The sequence below is a fragment of the Oenanthe melanoleuca genome, chromosome 21 (assembly GCF_029582105.1).
Source record: "Oenanthe melanoleuca isolate GR-GAL-2019-014 chromosome 21, OMel1.0, whole genome shotgun sequence".
Lineage (NCBI taxonomy): Eukaryota > Metazoa > Chordata > Aves > Passeriformes > Muscicapidae > Oenanthe > Oenanthe melanoleuca.
Genome location: NC_079354.1, coordinates 3,425,966 through 3,447,749, shown reverse-complemented (window position 1 = coordinate 3,447,749; position 21,784 = coordinate 3,425,966). Strand labels below are relative to the sequence as shown.

At 45.0% G+C, this 21,784-nt stretch overlaps 1 protein-coding gene across 2 annotated transcripts in view; it reads left to right on the top strand.

Moving 5' to 3' along the window:
* The window catches only part of CAMTA1 (calmodulin binding transcription activator 1), a 239,814-nt gene that overhangs the window by 206,506 nt on the left and 11,524 nt on the right, over positions 1-21,784 (top strand). The window contains exons 12-23 of one of the 2 annotated variants that reach the window (XM_056508365.1): positions 5,341-5,480; positions 5,727-5,923; positions 6,243-6,321; positions 7,141-7,456; positions 7,819-8,342; positions 9,026-9,213; positions 9,570-9,816; positions 10,276-10,347; positions 11,329-11,349; positions 13,744-13,937; positions 14,127-14,201; positions 18,775-18,805. In XM_056508365.1, coding sequence (XP_056364340.1) covers positions 5,341-5,480; positions 5,727-5,923; positions 6,243-6,321; positions 7,141-7,456; positions 7,819-8,342; positions 9,026-9,213; positions 9,570-9,816; positions 10,276-10,347; positions 11,329-11,349; positions 13,744-13,937; positions 14,127-14,201; positions 18,775-18,805 — 2,084 coding nt within the window. The remainder of the gene's footprint in view (positions 1-5,340; positions 5,481-5,726; positions 5,924-6,242; positions 6,322-7,140; positions 7,457-7,818; positions 8,343-9,025; positions 9,214-9,569; positions 9,817-10,275; positions 10,348-11,328; positions 11,350-13,743; positions 13,938-14,126; positions 14,202-18,774; positions 18,806-21,784) is intronic. The other variant, XM_056508364.1, reaches the window with a different exon arrangement.

Genomic DNA, 21,784 nt, shown 5'->3' with positions numbered 1-21,784 from the left:
TATATGCTGGGCAGATGCAGCCCCAGTGGAATGTGCAGATCATGGACCCTCCTGCTTTAGTCCTTCCATCCAGACACTGTCATTTTATCTGTCTGTCATTTTGATTGTGCAGCATGGCAAAAACCTCCAGACCTCCAGGGGAGAGTGTGAAAAAAGAGTAAGTGTTGTTAACACTGCTTGCTACTAAGAACTGCCAGTTTATTTTTCATCTGTATTTTCAGCAGTATTTCCCTGTGATGGTTCTGGCTGCACTTTCAAGTCGTGTGTAGCACAGTTAGTTTCTTGCTGTTTGAAACTTGCTTGGCAAAAGGACTGAAGATCCTTTGGGATGTGTTCTTGGCCAGTACAGCAGTGTGCAGAGATTATAAAAGCAGCTCTCTCTGCTCATTTCTTAAAATTGGCCTGTTAAGCAGAGGAGGGCTTGTCACTTAGTGCTGTGCCTTGCTGTTCTCTTAGCTCCATGTGGTGTTTTGGGTACCACACGTTGAAGAGCAGAGCTGATGTTTGATGAAGGTGTGCCTTTAGTACCTGTTGTAATCAAGTGTGGGCAGAGGCAATGCTCTGAGCTGTGGCCACCCATGGGGGACACTGCATGCACAGCTCAAAACCAGAAATCCTGCTGTTGGAAGTGGATTTGGGTTGGGCTGTGGAGGGGGTGCAGGTGAAATATGTGCAAGTGCTGTCTTTCAGCTCCTGTGTCAATACAGGCTCTGTGCAGTCAGGAGCTGTTACCAGGCTGCACAAGGCACGTGCTTCTGCAGCCTCCAGTGAAAACTTGTGTCACGTAAATGGCTGGCATCTGTTCAGCTTCTTACTGAGGAAATTCAGTGTTTATTGGAGAACACTCAGGGAGAAAATGGAGGTGTGGCTTCCAGAATCTTGGAGATGAAACTAACTCCTCTGCTCTCTGTATTTTCCACTCTCTGTGCCTGCCATGGTGGCTTATTGAGCTGTTGGTACAGCTGTTGGTACTTTAAATTCATTGTAAAGGGATCTGGGTTAAGAAAACACCACTGGATTAAACCAACCCTGGGGAAAAAAAAAAAAAAGAAAAGAAAAAAGGTAACATTAAACAATATCCAGGTTGCCTGGATGTAACTGTGCAAGCATACAGGCTGTAACTCTGTAAGATGTTAGCTGATGTAAACAGCCATGTATCCTTAGAGAATTTATATCAGAATTTTTCTGCATCTTTAGATGGATTCAGTGCATATACTTCTGTCATTACTGTGATCAGTAGAAGGCTCTCTGACACAATGCAGATGAAAATGAAGCTTGTTCTGCACTGATTCATGTTCATGTTTTAGGGAAATGAGTATGAAACTCAAACCAGTTTCTTAGTACTGGTCAAAATCTGACCAGGCAGCTCCTCCCAGTCCCTCCCTGCTGGGATAGTTCAGCTCCCCTCAGGTTGCCACCACCTCTCCTTGTTATGCTAGGGGAAAGATAGCAAGAAGTAATTTTGGTGTTACATTGATACTGTTAAGTTTGAAGAAGAATAATTTCCATGAAAGATACAGTGTTCAGAATATGTTCTGTGAAATTACTCTGTATCTTGGAGATGTAGTTATTTTTATCGCCTTTGGTGGAGGAAGCCTTGAAGAACACCTTCAAAACAGTCTCTGTAATTTACTAAAGAGCATTAAGACTTTTCTTAGATTGATATGTAATGGAAAAACTCAACAAATGCACAAATTTGCATGTCTAACTTTTTAGCTTTCAAAAAGATACTGAGTTCTATCATCAAAAGCATAATTTTTGGGCAAAACCTTAAATATGTGGATATGTTTGTATCCATATGGATCTTTGTTGCTTTTGGATGGAGTGAGGGTTCTTCTGGTGTGTGGCATTTGCTTGGGCTCTTTAGATTTCCTGTACAATGTAGCAGGAGAAAAACTTATTTGGACAGTGATTTTTGTGCTGTTGAGCTCTCATCTTCAGTGCACTGCAAGAGACTTGCTTGTCATTAGATCCTGTGCTGGCTGGAAAAGACAAGAATGTGGAAACTGTTCCTGTAACTTCAGTGCTCGTTAAGCAGGTGGCCCTGCAGAGACCCCTGAAGTAAGCAAGAGAGATAAGACTGTGACTAGAAAAATGAGAAATAACACAGGATTAAAGGTCTTGAACTTCTCAGAGGGGTAGCTGTAACATTCAGCTCTGTGGCTCTGGTAGCCCTTCTCTCAGGTATTGCAAGGTACATCTGTTGGCTCATCAGCAACAGAAATGTAAAATGGCTGGACAAGGTCCAAAATGCTGCTAATCTGGTGTGTGCTCAGGGCTGGGATGGAAGAGGAGCCTTTTGCCTCATTGCTGAGTTCAGGAGAAACCTTGGGGGAAGGTGTTCTTTCTCCTATTCCCTCCCTGCCTCCTGTTTTTTCTTTCTTGTGGTTTAGTATAATTTTTGGGGTTTTTTTTTTGTTTGGTTGGGTTTTCTTTGTTGTAGGTTTTTTTTATTGTTAGTTTATTGGGGGTGTTTGTTTGTTTGTTTTGTAGACTAGTGCAGTGCATGCACTTCAAGTGACCAGTTCCTTTTGAAAGGAACATCTTGGTGCTATTGATGTTACAGAATAATGAAAGCACAATTAATAAATAATTTTGGAATTGTTCTTGGCTGTAGCTTGCTTAGGCCAATTTTGGTCACCTATAAAATGGGCAGCATAGGGGCACCTTCCCTGAACTGCTGCCCCACTTACTTCATTTGCTGCCTGGAGATTTCTCATCTAGGGGCACACCCTGATCTGGGTAAATTCAGGTGGTCTCTTCTAGACACAGAGAGGAGGCTCTGGCTGTGCTGTGCTGGCACTCCAGAATGTTTGTTTCTACTTCCCATTTTATTAATAGCAGGGTATTTCTAAAGTGACTGATTTGGTCAGAACCAGTTAGTCCTGCCCTTAGTATTTTCCAAGAGCACTGTCAGGTGTCTGAACAGGAATATCTGGGAACACCAGATGCTGTTCTGAATTCTGCTTCCTAAGAAAAATTCCCTGCTTTCATTTGTTTGGTTTAGTGTTTCTGTCTGGGGACATTGATGGGTTCAGTCTTCTGACAAAAACTGACAGGAAGTTTTCAGTATCTTTAGCTTGGGATCAGGAAAGGTGGAGGCTTCACTCATTACAGATCATAAAGTCAGGAGAGAAGAGCCTGGAAGACAGTCACAAACATAGGATCCTCCATTTCTGTTCCAGAGTGGTTTCAGATTGGAATTAAAAAAAAAAAAAAAAAAAAAAAAAAAAAGGAGGGGGAGCTAGCACTTTGTACTTCTGCATTTCACTGGAATTTTCTCCTTTTGTTTCCAAATGTACAGAATTATGACCCCTAAATGAGTAGGAGTAAATCCCAGAATCTTGCAGCCCTGAGCTTGTTGGTTTATTACTTCAGTTCAAGCAAAATTTCTTCTTTTAAAAAGATGCCGTTTCTGCCTGTGCAAGGCTGAGGGCTGTGATACCCAGCGTGGCTTTCTGCTCTCAGCTGTAACAAATGCAGGTGCTGGTGCCCCGCTGGGGAGGGTGGCATTACCTGTGTGGAGCAGAGCCCTGGCCCTGGTGCAGTGCCCGAGCTCGCAGCTGTTTCGGGGCCGGGGCTCTGCCGGGCTCTGCAGTGGACGTGCTCCGCCTGGCAATGGGAGGGAGGAGACAGCGGTGTGGACTGCACTGCAGCACACTGCAGCACTCCTGGAACAAAGATCTGCTGGGCAAACAGGGCTTGTGGCGCTGCCGTGTGCTGACCGCAGCTGGGGGACGGGGTCCTGACCCGGCATCAGCGCCGTGGGCGTTTCATGATACAGCTGCCACTCCTTTCCCAGGGGCTTTGCAATCAACAGGACAACTGAAGGATTAGTAAGGCGCTAATAATAAATCTTTTGGACTAGTGAGATCACCTCTGACATGAGGTTAGATGGGAGGTGCTGGCCACAGTCCTTTGTCCCTGGCTCTTGAGCAGCCAGAGTGGGATGCTGAAGCTGGCCAGAAGGGACTGGAGCTCTTGCCTGCTGTCAGACCTCAGCATCCTCTTGGTGAGAAGGGGATGTCTCCAGGCACCAGTGGACCTGAGCTGTCTTGTATCGATGGTCTGCAGAATGGACTTTATTGCAGGGATCCACATCTCTCCAGTACCCTCTACTGAGAGCTGTGCCTCTGAGTGTAGCATGAATACTCCTACAGCCTTCCAGGGAGGGCTCAGTGTTGTTCTTGGAGAAGACTGACATGCTTAAAACGTCATCAGAGCTTGTCTATTTTAGTGCACATACTCCTTTTGCTGTCAGTGGGCTTGGTTCTGGGTTTGTGAGTGTTCTGCACCACCACACCATCTGTATGGATGCATGAAACTGAACAGTATAAGGGCTGTCTCTCCCTTACAGTTTACTACCTATGCTCTTAACATGATACCAAGATTCATTAAATGTTCCCTATCCACAAAATAGTACTGCCCAGCTTCGCATGAGCTGCATGAAACTTATCCCTTATGGGTCACAGGACAGTAGGAGCTTTGCATTTGCAGCCATTCCCTCTTCACTGACTGGCCCTATGCAGAGAATCATTGTCTCAGCTGATCTCTATGGCATCAGGTTCAGCCATGATTTGTTAATCTGTCTGAGCCTCCCTGCTCCACCATTCAAGCCTTAGTAGCTCTAGAATAGTGCTATGTTACAGTGCAATGAGAGGAAAATCAGCAGCACAGCCCTGAGACCTCTGCAGGGAACAGAGGGCTCCAGATTTGCACAGCTTTCCAGAGTGGTGTTACAAGATTGTCAGTGCCCATATGCCAGTTTCTGGTAGTTCTGTTTGTGGCACATGGTGGAAGCTGTTTTTCAAGAAAAGGAGCCTGCCAGGGAAGGAACAAATGCCCTGTCAAAGGCTCCTTTTCCTAAGCACAGAAGGAAGCAGAGCAGTCTTTTTCTTCCAGGTACCATTATTGCATGATTCCAGGAGGTAAGCCAAGCTGAATTCAGGACTATTGTGAAGTAGGGGGTGACTCTAAAATGGCAGATGTGATCCTACTGAAATGCTCTCTGAATGGGTATATTTGTTTTGTTTGTGTTTTGAAAGACTCTGCATTATTCCTAGTATTGTATGCATACGGCTGGACTCACAAGGAAAGGGATTTGTCTTCTGCCTGCATTTTTCATTTTTCTGTGAGGAAGTTCTCTGGAATCGCAGTCAAAGGGTTGCTGCAGGGAGTTGAAGAGCTAAGACACTGCAGGGCAAGTGTGTGTGTACGTTTGCAAGCAGAGCAAATCTCCTCTTATCACTTCCAAGCTAGCTGTGTGTAACTATAATTGGCTGTCAAAACCTGAGCTTCCTTTCCATGGAAATGTCCTTACTCTGGCTTTCTCCAACCTAGATAACCAGTTCAGGATGTCCATATTGGAGCGACTCGAGCAGATGGAGAGGAGAATGGCTGAAATGACTGGCTCCCAGCAACACAAACAAGGAGTAGGAGGCGGGAGCAATGGGAATGGGAACAGTGGAACACAGGTGCAGGTATGAGCCCTTCTGTGTTCAGGCACAGCTTTATGCTTGCTTAGCAGAGGTTTTCTTGAGGGGATGGGGTTTGGAAAGGGTTATAGTTTGTCCTAAGTAACAAGTCTGGTTTGTGGGTGTCTAACAGCAGCCGGTTTTCAGTCGCATTTGCCACTGTCTCAGTACTTGTAGAAGTGGAAGGCTGCCTGTTCAGGACAAGCTGCAGCTCCTCTCCATGGTTAAACCGGGATGTGTGTGGTGTTTCAGTGCGTTTCTGGGACTGGGACCCTGGGCAGCTGCTTTGAGAGCCGCGTGGTGGTGGTGTGCGAGAAGATGATGAGTCGTGCGTGCTGGGCAAAGTCCAAACACTTGATCCATTCGAAGACTTTCCGAGGAATGACACTGCTCCATCTGGCTGCTGCCCAGGGCTATGCCACTCTCATCCAGACCCTCATCAAATGGCGGTAAGACCCAGCCTGCTGGACTCTGGGGTGTCAGTGCAGGCATGGCAAGAGCATATGAAAACTGCTCAGTCCACACTTCTGGTTGTTGTGTGCAAAGAGCCAAGCCCCTGAACTTGTTCCTATCCCCTGATCTGATGGGACCTGTCTCTCGAGAGTGAATCCAGTCACTAGATGTATCATGCTCTTTATGTCTGTGGTGGGGGCACTGTCTGTAGTAAATACATGCATTGTGGGCATGTATGTGGCCTCTTCTCTGTGGTACAGACAATGATCCTGACATATCTACAGAGCATCATTCCTTCTCTTGTTTCCCCTGCAGCACCAAACATGCAGACAGCATTGATCTGGAGCTGGAAGTTGACCCTTTGAATGTGGATCATTTCTCCTGCACTCCTCTGGTAAGAGCATGGTCTGAAGCTTCTAAGAGAGTCTGAGTCTTTGGGGAATTATTTCTGATGTGTTACTTTCCTAAAGTGTTTCACTCTCTGGGGAGTAGATGTTCCTTTGTGTTCCTTCTGCGTACATGGTAAGACATGGTACTATCAGCTTCCTGTAATTTTGTTGAGAAAGAGCACACAGAACAAAACTTTGTCATTGAGAAACATGAGAAAAGGGAACAGACAGATGGTTCTGGTCAGTGTTTTACACAGAATCTAGTTTCCACTATCATGGTGTGAAAAGGACTTTACATGCCTTCTTTCACATTGTCCTCTGTGACTGTTTAATGTAGAGGTTGTAAAGTTATAAGCTGTCTTGGTCACTGGAGCCATGAAATCTCAACTGAGAGCTTAGACAAGCAAAAAGCCAAAACAGATGGAACCAGAACTGCCAGTTTACAACTCAGAGTATTGATTTTATTGTTCCCAACCTTTGGTCCTGCCTGCATGTTTCTGACCTCAGACATTCTTTGTGTATGAAGCTGTTCTGTCTTGGCAGTGATGTCAGTGTCACAAAAAAAACCAACCCAAAACAAAAGAAAACTGTCAGCTTTGTCAATTGGAGGTTTCTCTGTTGTAGGAGAGAATAGCATGTATTCAGTCCTCTGTACTGGCCTTTTTCTGGGTTAGGACATTTATAAAAGTAATCTGCTGACTTTGAGCATGTAATAGTTTTGTTTATCAGAAGAGATTTTCCTTGAGCTGGGACCAGACTCCACTGCATTAATAAGAAAGGAGAAGGCAGCTCTCCCAGTGGGTCAATTACCTTTTCTTCTTTAGATGTGGGCATGTGCCCTGGGCCACATGGATGCAGCAGTTGTGCTGTACAAGTGGGACCGCCGAGCCATCTCCATTCCCGACTCCCTCGGGAGGTTGCCGCTGGCCATTGCGCGCTCCCGGGGCCACGTGAAGCTGGCAGAGTGCTTGGAGCAGCTACAGCGAGATGAGCAAACTCAGCTTGGGCAAAACCCCAGGATTCAGTGCCCCTCGAGCACAGACTCCAACACAGAGAACTGGGTGTCCCAATGGCACAGTGAGCTTGTCGCCTCTCAGGAGCCTCAGAAGGGAGTCACAGTGATTTCCAGTACAAACACAGGTAAAACGTCCTGGAGGGCGTGCTCTGTTTTGCTGACATTTAACATGTGAAAATGTGGGGGCAAGGAGCTCACCTGGGCAGCGGGTGCCACCTGTAGCCTTGCTGTCCGTGCTTAATTCTTTTCTTGTGCTCCATACACTTGCATAAGCATCAGGAAGAGGAGTAAATGCCTGGAAAGACTTATGTATCTTAGGAGTGGTTGAGACAGTATCCTCCCTGGGTGGTTGTTACTCCCTTTGCACATTCCCTCAGGTGTCCATAGAGCACGGCACAAACTTTGGCCTGAGGCAGAAGCTGTTGATGTTCCTATAGCAGTCCTGAGTTGCATGTTTAGTTTTGACCATTGATCTGTTTGTTTACAGAGCTGAGGCGGCCAAGATCAGAACCTTCCAGCTATTACAGCAGTGAGACTCAGAAAGATTACCCTGCACCCAAAAAGCATAAGCTGAGCCCTGAGTATTTTCAAGCCCGGCAAGAGAAGCTGCTTTCCACTGCACTGAGCCTGGAACAGCCAAGCGTTAGGAAGCAGAACTCCAGCTCCAAGCAATCCTCCACTGAGACAATCAGCCCCAGTGAAGGGCTGAGGGACTATGGCCGGGAGCTCTCCCAGCACATCCCAGAAGTTACTGGGTACCGAGGCTCTGGCAGCCAAGCAGGCATCAAATGGAACCCAAAAGACATTTATATTGGTGTGTCTGCAGTGCAGGTGGCAGGGAGCCAGAAGGGCACTGGCCTGGGGAAGGAAGCTGTGGCCCATCGGCTGCGCCAGCGGGAGCAGATGAATGTGTTGATGATGGCTGACAGGGAGATGGTGGATGCAGAACTCTTGTCCTACAGGGACAGTGCAGGGGATGAGGACTGCTTGCACCACATGGATGAACTGCAGGTAAACACACCCACAGCACCAAGATCAGCAGTCTTGTAGAGCACAAAGGCTGCAAAGAGAATCCTGACAGTGAGAAACTCCCGTGGAGGCCCCTAGAGACTCTGAATTGTGCTTTGAGGAGGGAGGTGGTCACACATTCCAATTTCAACACAGACATAAAGGCTAATGCTTAGCATTTAGGGTTGTATACTGGCATACACTTCAACAGCATACAGAATGCACAAAATTGTTTGCAGTTGTGCAAGGAAAAAGGAAAAAGGAGAGGCTGATCACAGCAGTGCATGTGACTCAGGTGGCCCAGTACCTGTGGGAACTGGGCAGCAGTCCCTACAAAGACATCTCAGCAAAAGAGCAGCAAAGTCACTTTCCCTTTGGAAATAACATACTAGTGACAGCTGTAGAGGGAGGGCTTAGAGACCTTTCACCAGATCTCTTGGCCTTCCCATAAAGGAAAATAAGAACTTTGGGGAATATGAAACCCTGCAGTGCTTGGTATGAAGAGGCAGAAAAGCAAATGAGTACTGGTTAATGGATTTCTCTTCACTGCAGAGACAAACTGTAGACTCCAGCTTCCACAGGTTTGGGCGAAATGGGGAATTCTGTCTAAAGCTGAGCTGTAACATGGAAGAACAAGGCACCTTCTACCAGGCAGCTAAAGTTTGCTGTTCTTTCCCCCTTGACAGGTGAACATGATGACACTTGCAGAGCACATTATTGAAGCTACACCTGACAGGATCAAGCGGGAGAATTTTGTGCCAATGGAATCGCTGCTGGCGGAGAGGACAGACAGTGCTGCCATGAGCACCACCATGAGCTGGCTGGCCAGTTACCTTGCTGATGTCGATCACTTGCCCAGTGCTGCACAGATCAGGTCAGTGGGAGCTGTGAGTTGCTCTGGGTTTTGATGTGGTGTGTATGCTGGGCAGCATGTTCTGACTCTAGAGCCTGCAGGTGCCAGTTCTCAGTGAGGCTCAGTTCTGGTCTTTCAGGCCCATCTTGTGCTCAGATATATTGTTGCCAGCACAGCTACAAACTCATGAAATATCATTCCAGCACCACATCTGTGCAGTGCAGGACAGGCAGGCTCAGGGGTGTGGGATGTTGCTTGGAGAGATGTGGGGGGAGCATAAACTTCTGTCTTGAGCTCAAAAATGTTGTTGTCCTTATCTGTGATGCCAGCCCACATGCTTTGTAAGCCAATAATTCCTACTGTGATTGGTGTTTCAGAAGTCTGTATAGTGAACCCCTGACCCCTTCTTCGAACACCAGCTTGAGCCCTGCAGGCTCACCAATCAGTGAAATAGCTTTTGAGAAACCCAGCCTTCCCTCGGCAGCAGACTGGTCTGAATTTCTGAGTGCATCCACCAGCGAGAAGGTAGAAAATGAGTTTGCACAGTTAACTCTGTCTGATCATGAGCAGAGAGAACTCTATGAAGCTGCCAAACTCGTCCAGACAGTATTCAGGAAATACAAGGTATGTGGCCCAAATGTCCAGTGTCTTCCTTAATGGGTGTGTGAGACAGCATGTAATTTGTTACAAACCAAAATGTGGGTAATACCCACTCCAGGGTGCAGTTTCTATCATAACCTTTCCAGTGCTTCTGATGTTTGCTTGTTGATGTTTGTCCAACAAATGGAGAGTACATGCCATGCCGTGGCACACCTGCTGTGCCAGAGCAGCACTCACAAAGCACATCCTCAAAATGTACCCCACATGTTCTGCTTAGGTGCCCATTTGGTGTAAAGATGCATTTTGAAGGTTTGTTCCTTATGTGAGTTGACAGCAGAGGCATCTCCAGGAAGTGCCTGGGCCTCAGTTGGACCAGGAAGCATTGACAGGAGAGGTTTGCCCTGCAAGCAGCAAAGAGCCACATCACCTGTCCTGGGTTTTGGTGCACTCTGACTGATGCTGCTCCTTTCTTTGTCCACACAGGGTCGTCCTCTCCGGGAACAGCAGGAGGTGGCTGCTGCTGTTATCCAGCGTTGCTACCGAAAGTACAAACAGGTAATTGAGAAAGTGACGTTTTCAGAAGCACATCTAAGTGCTGTGAACACACCCTGCTGTAGTGGGCATTGTCCCACTGTTCCTGTCCTATGCTTTTCAGCCTGCTGTAATGAAATACCCTGCTCAGGCAAAATTGAAAAGGGAAGAAGATTCGTGTTCTGAATCGTAGTTTTGGAGGGAATCCCCAAATTTGTTTTTGCTGTGAGATGGAAGGCTGTGATGTATTCCATATTGGCCTTTATGCATGCTACAGTTTGAGGAGACTATTCTCTGACTAGTTGCTTGCCAAATTTCATTGTGAAATTGAAGTCGGTTTTGCCTTTGATAAAGGTGAAGATGAAAAACAGGTTGTTTTATTTTGCACATACTAAACTTTTAAACTATGGGACATCACATGTTGTAGCTTGATGTGAGTTTTTCCAGGACTGAGACTGTTCTCCAGACTCTGGTGTGGAGGCATGTTTTCAGGCTGAGTTCTCAACCCCAGGAAAAGAAGATACCTTTCCTTTTTAGTTTTTGGTTGGGATTTTTGTTTTGGTTTTTTGCTGTTGTTGTTTGCTTTTGGGTTTCTTTGGTGAGGACCATATCTCTCTTTGCACTCTACCCTGCTAGACACAGTCTGTTTAATGCTTGGCATCATGTTCACAGAAGGTGAGACAAGGCACCTGTGCTCTTTTACAACCCTCAGAAACGTTTATTTGGGAAGCCTTTCTAGTGTTAGGTGACTGTATGGTGATTCACATCCAGCCCATCACATGGGTTTCCTTCTGGAGTGATGCTTCCTGTGGTAGGGAAACTTAATTCCTTTCAAAAACTGCTTGACAAATTGCTTTGACTTGGATCCTGGAATTGCTTCTTTTTGAAAGAAGATTATTTGGGTCTTTTTGGTTTGGTTTCTTTTTTTTCTTTTTTTTTTTTTTTTTTTTCATTCTTTATTTGCAGAACTAACATTAACTATGTATTTTTCTGTTTCTCCCCAAGCTTACTTGGATAGCCTTGAAGGTAATACAAATACAAACACTATTGTGGAAACAGTTCCCCCTGGGTCACTACTTTCACTCTCAGTATAAACAAGGAGAACCTGGCATTTTAGAGAAATGTTTTAATACTGTCCACTAATAAATGCCTGTGGTTGAGAAGTCACTGTCAAACCAGACTTTCTGGGAGTTGTGTAGGGACTGCTGTGCCACAATTGCATCAGCTCCCATGAGCAGGGATGGGCTGAGCTGATGGGAGGATTTTACAGCCAGTTTCCAGAGGACAGGCTTTCCTTTAGTGCTCCTGATTAGCTGTCACTTGATGACCTTTGCCTTGGCATTTGGGGAGCACAGAACTTTTATCCCACCTGTGAGCCAATGTCCTCTGCATTCTGCTTGCTGAAGTATTTTGACCATTCATCTTTGAAATACCTGTGTGCTGAATTCCTGAGACCAACATCTCAGTACATTGCTGCTCATGCTGGAGGCACAACTGTTGATGCCAATCTTAAACTGTTCACAGTCAATAATTCTCTGCTGAAAAGATGGGTTTTCCAGCTGTGCAACATCTTGTTCTCATCAGATTCTAGAGTCAGCTGAGCTTTTCATAGGACTACCAGGAGGCAAGGTGTGCTTTTCCTGGAGAGAATGTGTCCTTGGGTGATATTCCATCCACAGCTTCCCCCTGCCATGTGGTTTTGTGTCAGGCTGAGGACTGTTCTGTCAGCACAAGTGTGTTGAGCTCTGGGACACTGAGCTTGTCAAGGCTTTCCTCTTTGGGGAGGAGTTTAGGTGACATCTCCACTGATCCCCTTCCCAGAAGGAAGAAGGGAACAAGAGGAGGACAGGTGCAGCTACTCAGGTCTTAGAGTTGCATGCAAACATATTGGTGTCTGGTCTATACAGTGACTGCTAATTTCTCTTCCACATGTCTGTTCCTCTGATCTGTTACTGCACTGAGGTTTGTGACTGGATTGGAACAATCACAGCTCATGGCACAGTTTTGAACAGTTTTTGAACCCTTCTGTTCAGGGGTTTGTAACTCAGCCACAGAAGTCCCATCTGGGCTAGAGCTTTGAAGGAAAACCAGCCCATGAGTGGACTTACTTAAAACAATGAGTTTAAAACCACAATCTGATCCATTAACTAAAAAATATTAAAAAGAAAAAAGAAGGAAACAAAAAACCCAATAGAAATTAATAATGGCAAAATATAACTGTTCCTAATGACTGCTTCAATTCCAAAAAGTGAAATTTGGTAAATGGTGGTCTGTGATGATATTGGAGGGTTTTTTGCTTTGGGGCTGTGTTGGGAGGGTTGTTTGTTTGCTTTTGGGGTTTTTGATTCCAGTAGAGTGGAAAATACTGTGATATATTAGGACATTGCCCTGTACAGGGCAGTAGCTGCTACTCATCTATCTGATAAAGTAAGCAGAAGTCAAATCTGATAAAATATCCAAGAACAATAGACATGAAAGTATTAAAACTTGCCGAAATAAGAGTAAACACTGAAAACCTCTGTTATAGTAGTATGAGTGCATACTCATACTTCTATAACAACTTCTATAGATTATTCTATATTTCCATCTTAGAAAGGACTTAAAAATATGCATGAATGCACATGGTTTCTGTTAAGTGGTCATCACCTTGCATGCTTTCAGAGGAAAAGGATGTAGAATAAAAATTTTCTTTTTAAGATTTAGTGCCTTCTTTACTTGGAATCACAGGGCTAGAAATAATACAGTGCTAGGTGGAGTTTGGGAAGTGCAAATTTGTGAGTTCATTGGATGCTTATTACAGATTTCTAATGAAATTTACTTTTGCCTGTGTCTTAGGCTCAGTATTAGACGTATAACTATTGTGATTTTGGAAGTTTGTTGGGGTTGTTAGGCTTTTAAGAAAGATGGGGACAGACATTTGTTGCAATAAGATGAGGTAATAGTTTCAAGCTAAAAGAGGGTAGGTTCAGATTAGATACAAGGAAGAAAGCTTTTACAGTGGGGCTGGTGAGTCACTGGCACAGGTTGCCCAGAGATGTGGCAGATGCCCTATTCAGGAGCAGGCTGGATGGGGCTCTGAGCAACCTGATTTCCTTGGAGATGTCCCTGTTCATGTTGGGGAGGTTGGACCTTTAAAGATTCCTCCCAGGGCAAACTACTCTAGGATTCCATTAATCCAGTCAAACTGTTCCACAGGCAGAAAAACAGATAGTTGTTTCCTTGATACAGAATAAGTTTTGCCCCTAATCTTACAGTTGTTCTAGTTTGCTGTCACCATTTTCTTACACAATTCCCAGTCAGGGAACAGATACTCATTTGCTTCTCACCACGTCTTAGTGGCTCAAGAGTCTTTCACCATAGGGAACCTGCTTCTTACTGGTCTTACTGGGGTGCCTCAGCTTCTCTTTGTTTCTGTTGTAGTATGCACTTTATAAAAAGATGACGCAAGCTGCCATTCTTATCCAGAGCAAATTCCGAAGTTACTATGAGCAGAAAAAATTCCAGCAGAGCCGGCGAGCGGCGATGCTGATCCAGCAGTACTACCGCAGCTACAAGGAGTGCGGCAAGAGGAGGCAGAACCGCCGGGCAGCCACCATCGTCCAGCAGAAACTCAGGTGAGCCCAGGGCTGCTGATGCCATTTGGATCTGTGTGTATTGTTTTTATGCTCTTCGAGGCTGTGCTGTGCTTCACAGACAAAAGCCAGTGGGGAAAGGACTGTGGTTTGTAGGATAATTTTTCTTGCATTTAGTAGTATTCTCCCCAGTTTTGCCTGCACTTCAGTGTTGGGGTTTTTTGTGTTTAGAAGCAGTCTGCTTACCAAGAAGCAGGATCAAGCTGCTCGCAAGATTATGCGGTTTTTACGACGCTGCCGCCACAGGTATGACACTATCTTTTGGTATCTGCCTTTCCTTAGAGCAATGTGACAATATTCAAGTGTGTCTGCAATGTAGATGTCATAGAAGCAGCTCACTACAGATCTTTTAATCAAAGAACAAAGCTGAGCTGTTTCCAAGATGCACTGTCAAAAATGAAATCTTTAACTTAGGACTTGCTGAAAGAGAATTGCTCCATCACTTATAATGTAAAACAGCCCAGGTCATTTGACTTTAAAAGCTGGACTTGAGAATGTCTAAAAACAATCTGTTAAATCATAGCTGCAGCTTCTGAGTGCCGCCCAAAACATTCATGGTATGTGGGAAAGTGAAAAAAAGTGACGACATCTGGTGTGTGCTGGAAATGCCTTTAGTTTGGTCACAGAATCATTTGGGTGGCTCTCCTCAAGTGTGTGTTCTCTCCAGTGTGGGTAGGTGGCATGTGGCAGCAGAGCAGCACAGGTTCAGTCACGTCAGCCACTCCACAGACATGAAGATGAACCAGCTCCTGCCAGCATGGGAGCAGCACAGGCTCGCCAGAGTGCTCCCCTGTGGCAGCCAGCCCTGCCATATCAGCAGGGTGTTTGCTGTGGTTTTTAGCTGAAAGAATCCCCTCCATGATCAAGTTGCAAACTGGGACTTTGCCTAGACAATGGTGAATCCTGATGTTTCTGACTCTGCCCCCTCCATTCTCACTACCCATGCATTTCATTCACTCAGGAGCTGGTCACACCTGATGCATTTTGAAGCATGTTTAGTTCAGTCCAGTGACATTTAACAAGGAGAGCTCTTAGAGGCATGTGATAGGCACCTGATTTTAGAAACAGACTCAGTCTTTATTGCAGGATTTCAAAGCTGCACTTTGCAGGAGGTCAGTGTGTCTTATGCTATGGAAGTACATCTTAGCTGCAGGTTCAGTGGGAAGTAACGTGGGGACAAGAAGAAGGGCTTTGTAGTTCTTAGGCTGATTCCAAGTGCTCTTGAAACAGCCAGTCATTGATGAAGAAGCACAAGCGATTTCTCGAATTTTGGCAGGGCATATGGAAGAGACCAAAAAGGTTTTTTTGTTGTGTTTGTTGTGCAGCATGTCCTGGAGGTTCAGAATTTCAGTATCCTCCCAGATCTGCTTGAGATGCAGGCAGTCCCTGGGGGAGCCACATGCCAAGTTTCCATCGGTAAGGTTCTCTGGGGTCAGCCTGAGAGGCTCTTAGAGCCAGCTCAGACCCAGGCCCAGAGAATGCCTCTAGTCTGCCTGTGTCCCTGGGGTTCCCACCAACACCAGGATGTGCCATGCACTCCAAACAGGGCTCAGTAAGACTCCAGCCTAAATAACACAGACTCTGCAGGGCTTAAATTGCCCATGATTCCAGCAGTTCTTGACTTCAGCTTGCCTTCCTCTTTCTCAGTGTCTCCTCTTCCCCTTGTAGAGCTCATTTGCACCACTGAAGTTTGCAGGCCAGACCCAGGGTCAGTCTCCTCTCTCCAGCAGCATGGTCGCTGCTCTGGGCATCCCTGCAGGATGGGTTTAGCTCTTGGGGAATTCCAGACAGAAATTCAGGATAGGGGGGATGCACTGTCATTAGGCTCTCTGGCTGACATCACAATGCACAGGGCTTGTCCTGTCCCATGTCCACAGGCACTTTGTACCCATTGTTGCTTAGGAATTTGTCCGTGGTTCTTGGCTGGGATGCAACAAAAGGAAAAAGTGACTTACCTCCACTGAATATGTTAACTGTGTTTCAAAACTTCCTTGCTTTTCCTTCTAAAATAGAAATTATCACAGTGTTGTGGTTGCATATTTTCTCCAAGCAGTCATAAGAGTTTAAAACTGTGTTAGTGTAACTGTTATTAGTAATTGACAAATTTGAAGAGGAGCATTGTGACATTGGTAAATACTAAAAGTGAAAGCAAGACTTAACAAAATGACCAGCATTCAGAATCTGCTTGAAAAAGACATAAATTTACCAGATTTATAGAACTGTTTAGAAATGTGACAGATTTCAGTCCCCATGCTGCATCCGTGGTCCTGGGGTCACACTGCTCTAGTGTCTCACAGATCCCCAGGCTTCTCTGGCTGCTGGAGCCACACAGATCTGGTGCCTCTGCTCTCTGCAGTCAGTGACAAAGAGCAGGCAAATCAGGTTCTTAGAACTACCACACAAGATTTTGAAGACAAATTAGAAGCCTTTTGCTTGTGTAAACAACTGTAAAGGAAAATATAATACTGGAAATTGCACAGATCATCTACTTAATAGAACAGAGCTTCACTTGCTCCGCATCTCAGCTGACTCAGGCTGACCTGTTTGCTTCTTTGCTCCCTGTCCTGAGGGGCAGATCCCTGCACTTTCCCTGGACCAGCCATATTCTGCTGAGAGCACTCACATCCATTCCTTCCCAAACCTGGCTCTGCAATCCTCTTTCTTTGCTGCCTTGTGGTGCAGGCACACTGGGGTACCAAGTGGAATTGCTTCTTTCTCACCTGCTCTTCCTCAAGCTTTCTGAATTTTCTTTGTGTCTCAATAATTTCAATTATTAATTATTCCTCCCTGCTTGACTTTTCTTGCTTACCTCTTCCTAAGGGTAGAGTAATAAAGCTTAGGATGCTAAGTAAGTTTCAGATCACCTCTGTAAGCCTCCTAATTACATCCCTTCAGTCTCCCATGTGACACTCACACAGGGTGCAGCTCATGAGGATGGGACTGGTACTTGGGCTAAGAGCCCCACACACTCTTTCTGATTGTTGAAATCTCCTTGCAGTCTCCTCCTGTATTACTCAAAATTAGCACACTTCCATAAACAAGAATTTAAGAAAGCCCCAGTGTCCAGAAAGAAACACTTCAGCCACCCAAGCTCCCAGACATCCAGAGGTGAGCCATAACAGCTAATACCTAGTGTTAGTTAATGCTCTGTAGTATAAAAATGGCACTATGAAGCCACTTTTAAAACCACAGTGCCTTGACAGTGCAAGGAATAGAAATGACAAATATTTTTGGAAAATCTGAGGGAGTGAGAGAAAAGAGAGCATGCACAGGAATGTCAACCAGGATCTTGTAGCAGATTTCTGCCAGTTGATAGATCTGGGGGAAGAGGCTGCAAAAGCCAGTTGCAGTCTATTGTAAGGAGAGTGAGCTAAGTGAGAGGGCAGTAAATGCTTAAAGTTCAGAAATTCAACCTTTGAGAAACTGAATGGTTTAACCTAGATTTTTGTCCATGAGTAGATTCTGTTGCTGAGCCAAAAACTTACTCTCAAGAGCTTATTCTGTAGGGTTTAGGTGAGATTTATTCCCCTGGCAACTGTCTGCTTGGTGGGGTTTTTTTCCTGCTTAAAATTGATCTAAGTCTGCTTTCAGGCAATTATGAGAACTCTTGCTTGCATTCAGAACAGCTTAAATGGTCATCTTGTGCTATTTTGCTTAATAACATTTTGGCACAAAGGCTTAATATCTCAAATGTGATTTTGAGATATCTTGAGGTTCTGTTCTCCTGAACTTAATGTTTGTTGCCTCACCAGAAGGTATTTCAGGGATTTTGTGAGAGTTAATGAGAGGGTTCTGCAGTTGGAGCTCTCAGTAGTGGATGCATGATGTAGATGAAAATCAGAAAATATATAAGTCTTAGTTGAATATACTGTTAGAGAAGCTATGGGGCTCTAGTAGCTGTCATGGAGACAAAAGGGATCATTCATCAGCAGGAGTCATTCTGACTGTCAGACATGTATTTGTTTCCTTTTGACTTTGGACAGAACTCCCCATATTTATCCATCTATTGTCATATTCTCAAAAATCTGGTGAAAAACATGCATCAGCATAACACAGTATCAACATGATCTGTCACAGAAGTGTTGTTTGTTGAGAATGAGGAGCAGAAGCTTCCTGGCCTCCCAGGAGAGCTTCACCCATCTTCCCATGGCACCCAAACCTGTTAGCTTGTACTTGATGAACTTCCGGCCTAAAGCTTGCCCCTAACACCTCCTGTGGGCTGAGCTGCCTCCAGTCTCACTGTCCTGAGGCAGAACCAAAGCTTTGCATAGTTAATGATCTTGGGAAGACTCCACCTACTTAGTGATCCCCAGATGTGACACATCTAGAGCTGCAAGGAAATCCGGGAGCTCCGAAGGGGTTTGGATTTGCTGAGCTGAATTCATGTTTGGTACAGTCAGCTTGCTCTGGGAAGGTAACCTCCTATTTCCTGTTCTTTCTCTGATTTGTAGGAAACTTTTACTCTTTTGGGGGATATCTAGACCATTGCTAAGATGGAATTGTGATCTGCAGTGTTTTCCATGGAGTAGTATTTGGAATGAGATAGAAAAGAGGTGATTGCTGCCAGGGAAGGCAGGAAGCCATGGGGGTGACAGTGTTGGGATTTTTCTACTTGCTTATAACGTTCTGCCCTAAAGCACCTAAACACAGGACTGCCCTTCCCTGGTAAAGAGGAGTCCCTAGGCAGGAGTGGGAAGGGTTCTTTCTCTCCAGGCAAGCAGAAGTGCTGTCTCCTCCTCCCTGAAGTGAAGCTCTGGGTAAGGTACAGTTGTTGCCATGTGTGTCTAATGGCTCTTTGGTATTGTTTTGCACTCTGAAGCCCTCTGGTGGACCATAGGCTGTACAAAAGGGTGAGTGTAGCTGCCTGCTAGCCAGTTCCTCTCTTCCATTTTAAATATATTTGCTTTCTGCTTGCTTGCATGGGGCTGTGGCCGAGATATGCCAGTAAGTTTCACCTCCATTAATTCTATGAAAGAATCTTGTATAAACTAACCCTACTGCAATGACTAACACTGCTGCTTTTGTAACAGGACAGAGCTCTGCAGTAGATGTTACCAGTGCATGAATGTGTGAAAAAGGACATGTATATTCATCATGGGCATGCTTAGATGGCCTTGTTGCTGGGGTATTTTTTCAGTATCCAAAATGGCTGTGAGTAGATGTTGGAATTTGACAGGATCTGCACTCACACACACTCAATGAGTTCCATTGTCATGGACTGCAGCAGCATTCAGGGTAGATCATAGGAAGCTGCACTGCAGGTTGCAGCCTACTTTAAATGGATATTTATTTCTGCCTGAGCCAGATGGAAGCAGAAGAGCTCCTCACACTGCTTTTTACTCCCAAAGGTGGTTAAGCACCAGTATTTATCTTCTATAAAGTTGATCTTTGGTAAGTTACATGTTGTAGGGCCAGCTTTTTGACAGCTGTTTCTCTTTTATTAATCCACATATTGGGAAGAAGAACAAAAAAAGGTGAAGATGCTATAACTGTGTTACAGTAAGTGCCAAGAGAGCATCTGTCAGGAGTGTCATTCTCATGAAGAGCCCACTCACCTGTGTGCTCAGTCACATTAGTGGTGATTGGCTGAGAGACAGCAGAGTGGCAAGAGGTGGTGCTGCCTGGAATCAAAAGAAAAGCTTTCTGAATAATATTAAAGTGCTGATATAAAGAGCAGTTCTTTAACAAAAGCATTCAGGTGCAGAAAACATACGTATAAGCACGTATGGTGTAGGATTTCTACAATTTTTCAAGGTTAATTAATTAGTGTATCTAGCAGGTAAATCCAATAGTTCATCTCTTGGGCCTGCCCCTTGGAGTGTCTCCAAGAGGTTCTTTGCCCTATATCTTGTTTTGACTCTCAAATGCTGGTGCAAAACAAGATTTCCTTGTTAGAACTTATTTTCTATAAGGGTAAAGAGAATTTCAAGAGTGTGACATAATGTATTTAAAAGGGTTAGCTATTGTTTTAAAGTGTGAAAAATGGTAAGAAGGTGATAGAAACTATAAAACTATATATTAGAAACCTACAAAGCTACAAAATACATGGAAAAGCTAAAAATCTTTAGTTATCAGAGGTAGAATTGCCATGGCAGGTCTCTCAAAGCATGTGCCTCAGCTGCCAGCAGGCTGCTCTGTTCCATCTCACACCTGAGAGGTTGTTGGGACAGCAAGGTTTTTGTAAAAGTCTGCTACCAGAAATATCACTGTTTGTGTGCTTATTGCTCCTGTTTTCAGCAAGGCAGGGGTGGCCTGCACCCCTGCTTCCATGTAATGTTGTAAAAAGAAAACTGCATTGTTGATGACAGAGTTTTATTGACTTGGAATTGCAGAGATCATTTTCAACACTCAAGAGCTGAAAGCATGAATAGAGCCTGAGCCTGGAGACACCATTATTTGTTTAACTATTTAGGCTGACAAAGGAGTAGCAGCTAATGACATTTGTTGCCAAATGATGACTTCGATGCTACCATTTTTTGTTTAAGTCCACGTTTTTTTTACAAGTTAAAATTTGAGGTTTTTACTAATAACAGATGAAGTAGGAATTGATTGAAATTAGGGCAAAGGGCCAGATGTGCCCTGAGGGCAGGCTCCACAGGGGCTGCTTCAGCAGAGGCCAGTTGTCAGTGTTTGAGGAGAAACAGTTGTTGCACTTCTAAGGCTTTTTGTGTGTGACAGCATATGAGAAATGAGCAGGAAGCAGATTCTGGAAGTTTGGTAGCATTTTCAGGTTTTGCCAGGAATGACCAGTGCTGTGTGATTGATGGGGAAATGGGGTGGCTCTCTGTCTGGAAAAAGTAAACTGTGAGCTGTCTCAAAATGTACTGGCTGCTGTTCTGCCGAAGTAAGTCTGTAATGGATGTAATAAGATGTTCTTTGCTGCTTTGCATTCTGGTAACACCCTGGGTGTGTCTGCTGCTGTAGTGCACAAACACCAAGAGTATTCCCAGCTTGGCTGCTGTGCCCAGGCTGGCACAGCCCCTGGAGCTGAAGGAATGCCTGCAAACAGGGTGTCTGGAATGCACAAACTGGGAGTTTTCTGTGCTGTTGGAGTGTGCAGATAAATGATCGCAGCATTTGCTACTGGGTTTCAGTTTTAAAACCTTTCCAAATTGAGTGATTTTTTTTTTTTTCTGGATTTATTTGGGTGACATTACATCAGGATCATAAAGAGGGAGAGGCAGGAGGTTTTACTGGCTGACTCTTGAGTGAGACAAGACTTGGTGTCCTTCTGCAGTAGAAATTAAAATACATTTTAGGGGGAAAAAACCCTATCCCGTTGCTGTTGTCTTTAAGTAACATCTCAAGGAAACCTGCTTCAGTAGAGGGATTTCAGCTATTCACCATGCCCCCCTACAGAAATGTTTGCCTTCATATCAGTCAAAGCATCCTCGTAGCCTCCTGCAAAAGAGAGCTTTGGTCCCAGTCCAGGTGTAGAGGTGAAGAAATTGCTCAAATTGCACAGCTGCCTGCAGTGTTACCCTCTCTGCCCTGCATTTGGCAGGAGATGATCTGGAGGAGATCACAAGGAGTGAGTCTCCCATCTCAAGGGGATGACCAGTCAGGCACCTTCTGCCCACAGCAAACCTTCTGTCCTCTCTGGGCAGAACAAGTGCACTCCTTACCTGTGATCATCAGTAATAAAAACTGTCTTCATTCAACTTTCATGTACAGATAGGCCCCCTTACCCCACCACAGTCTCATGGTTTGATTAAATGCTGCTCTCCAGTTTTGGGGAGTAAGTGTGTAGCATCTGAAGTCATTTCTCTGGTAAGTACAGCTGCATTTCATACCTGAATAAACAACATCTGCTGTGTTTTGTTGTTCTC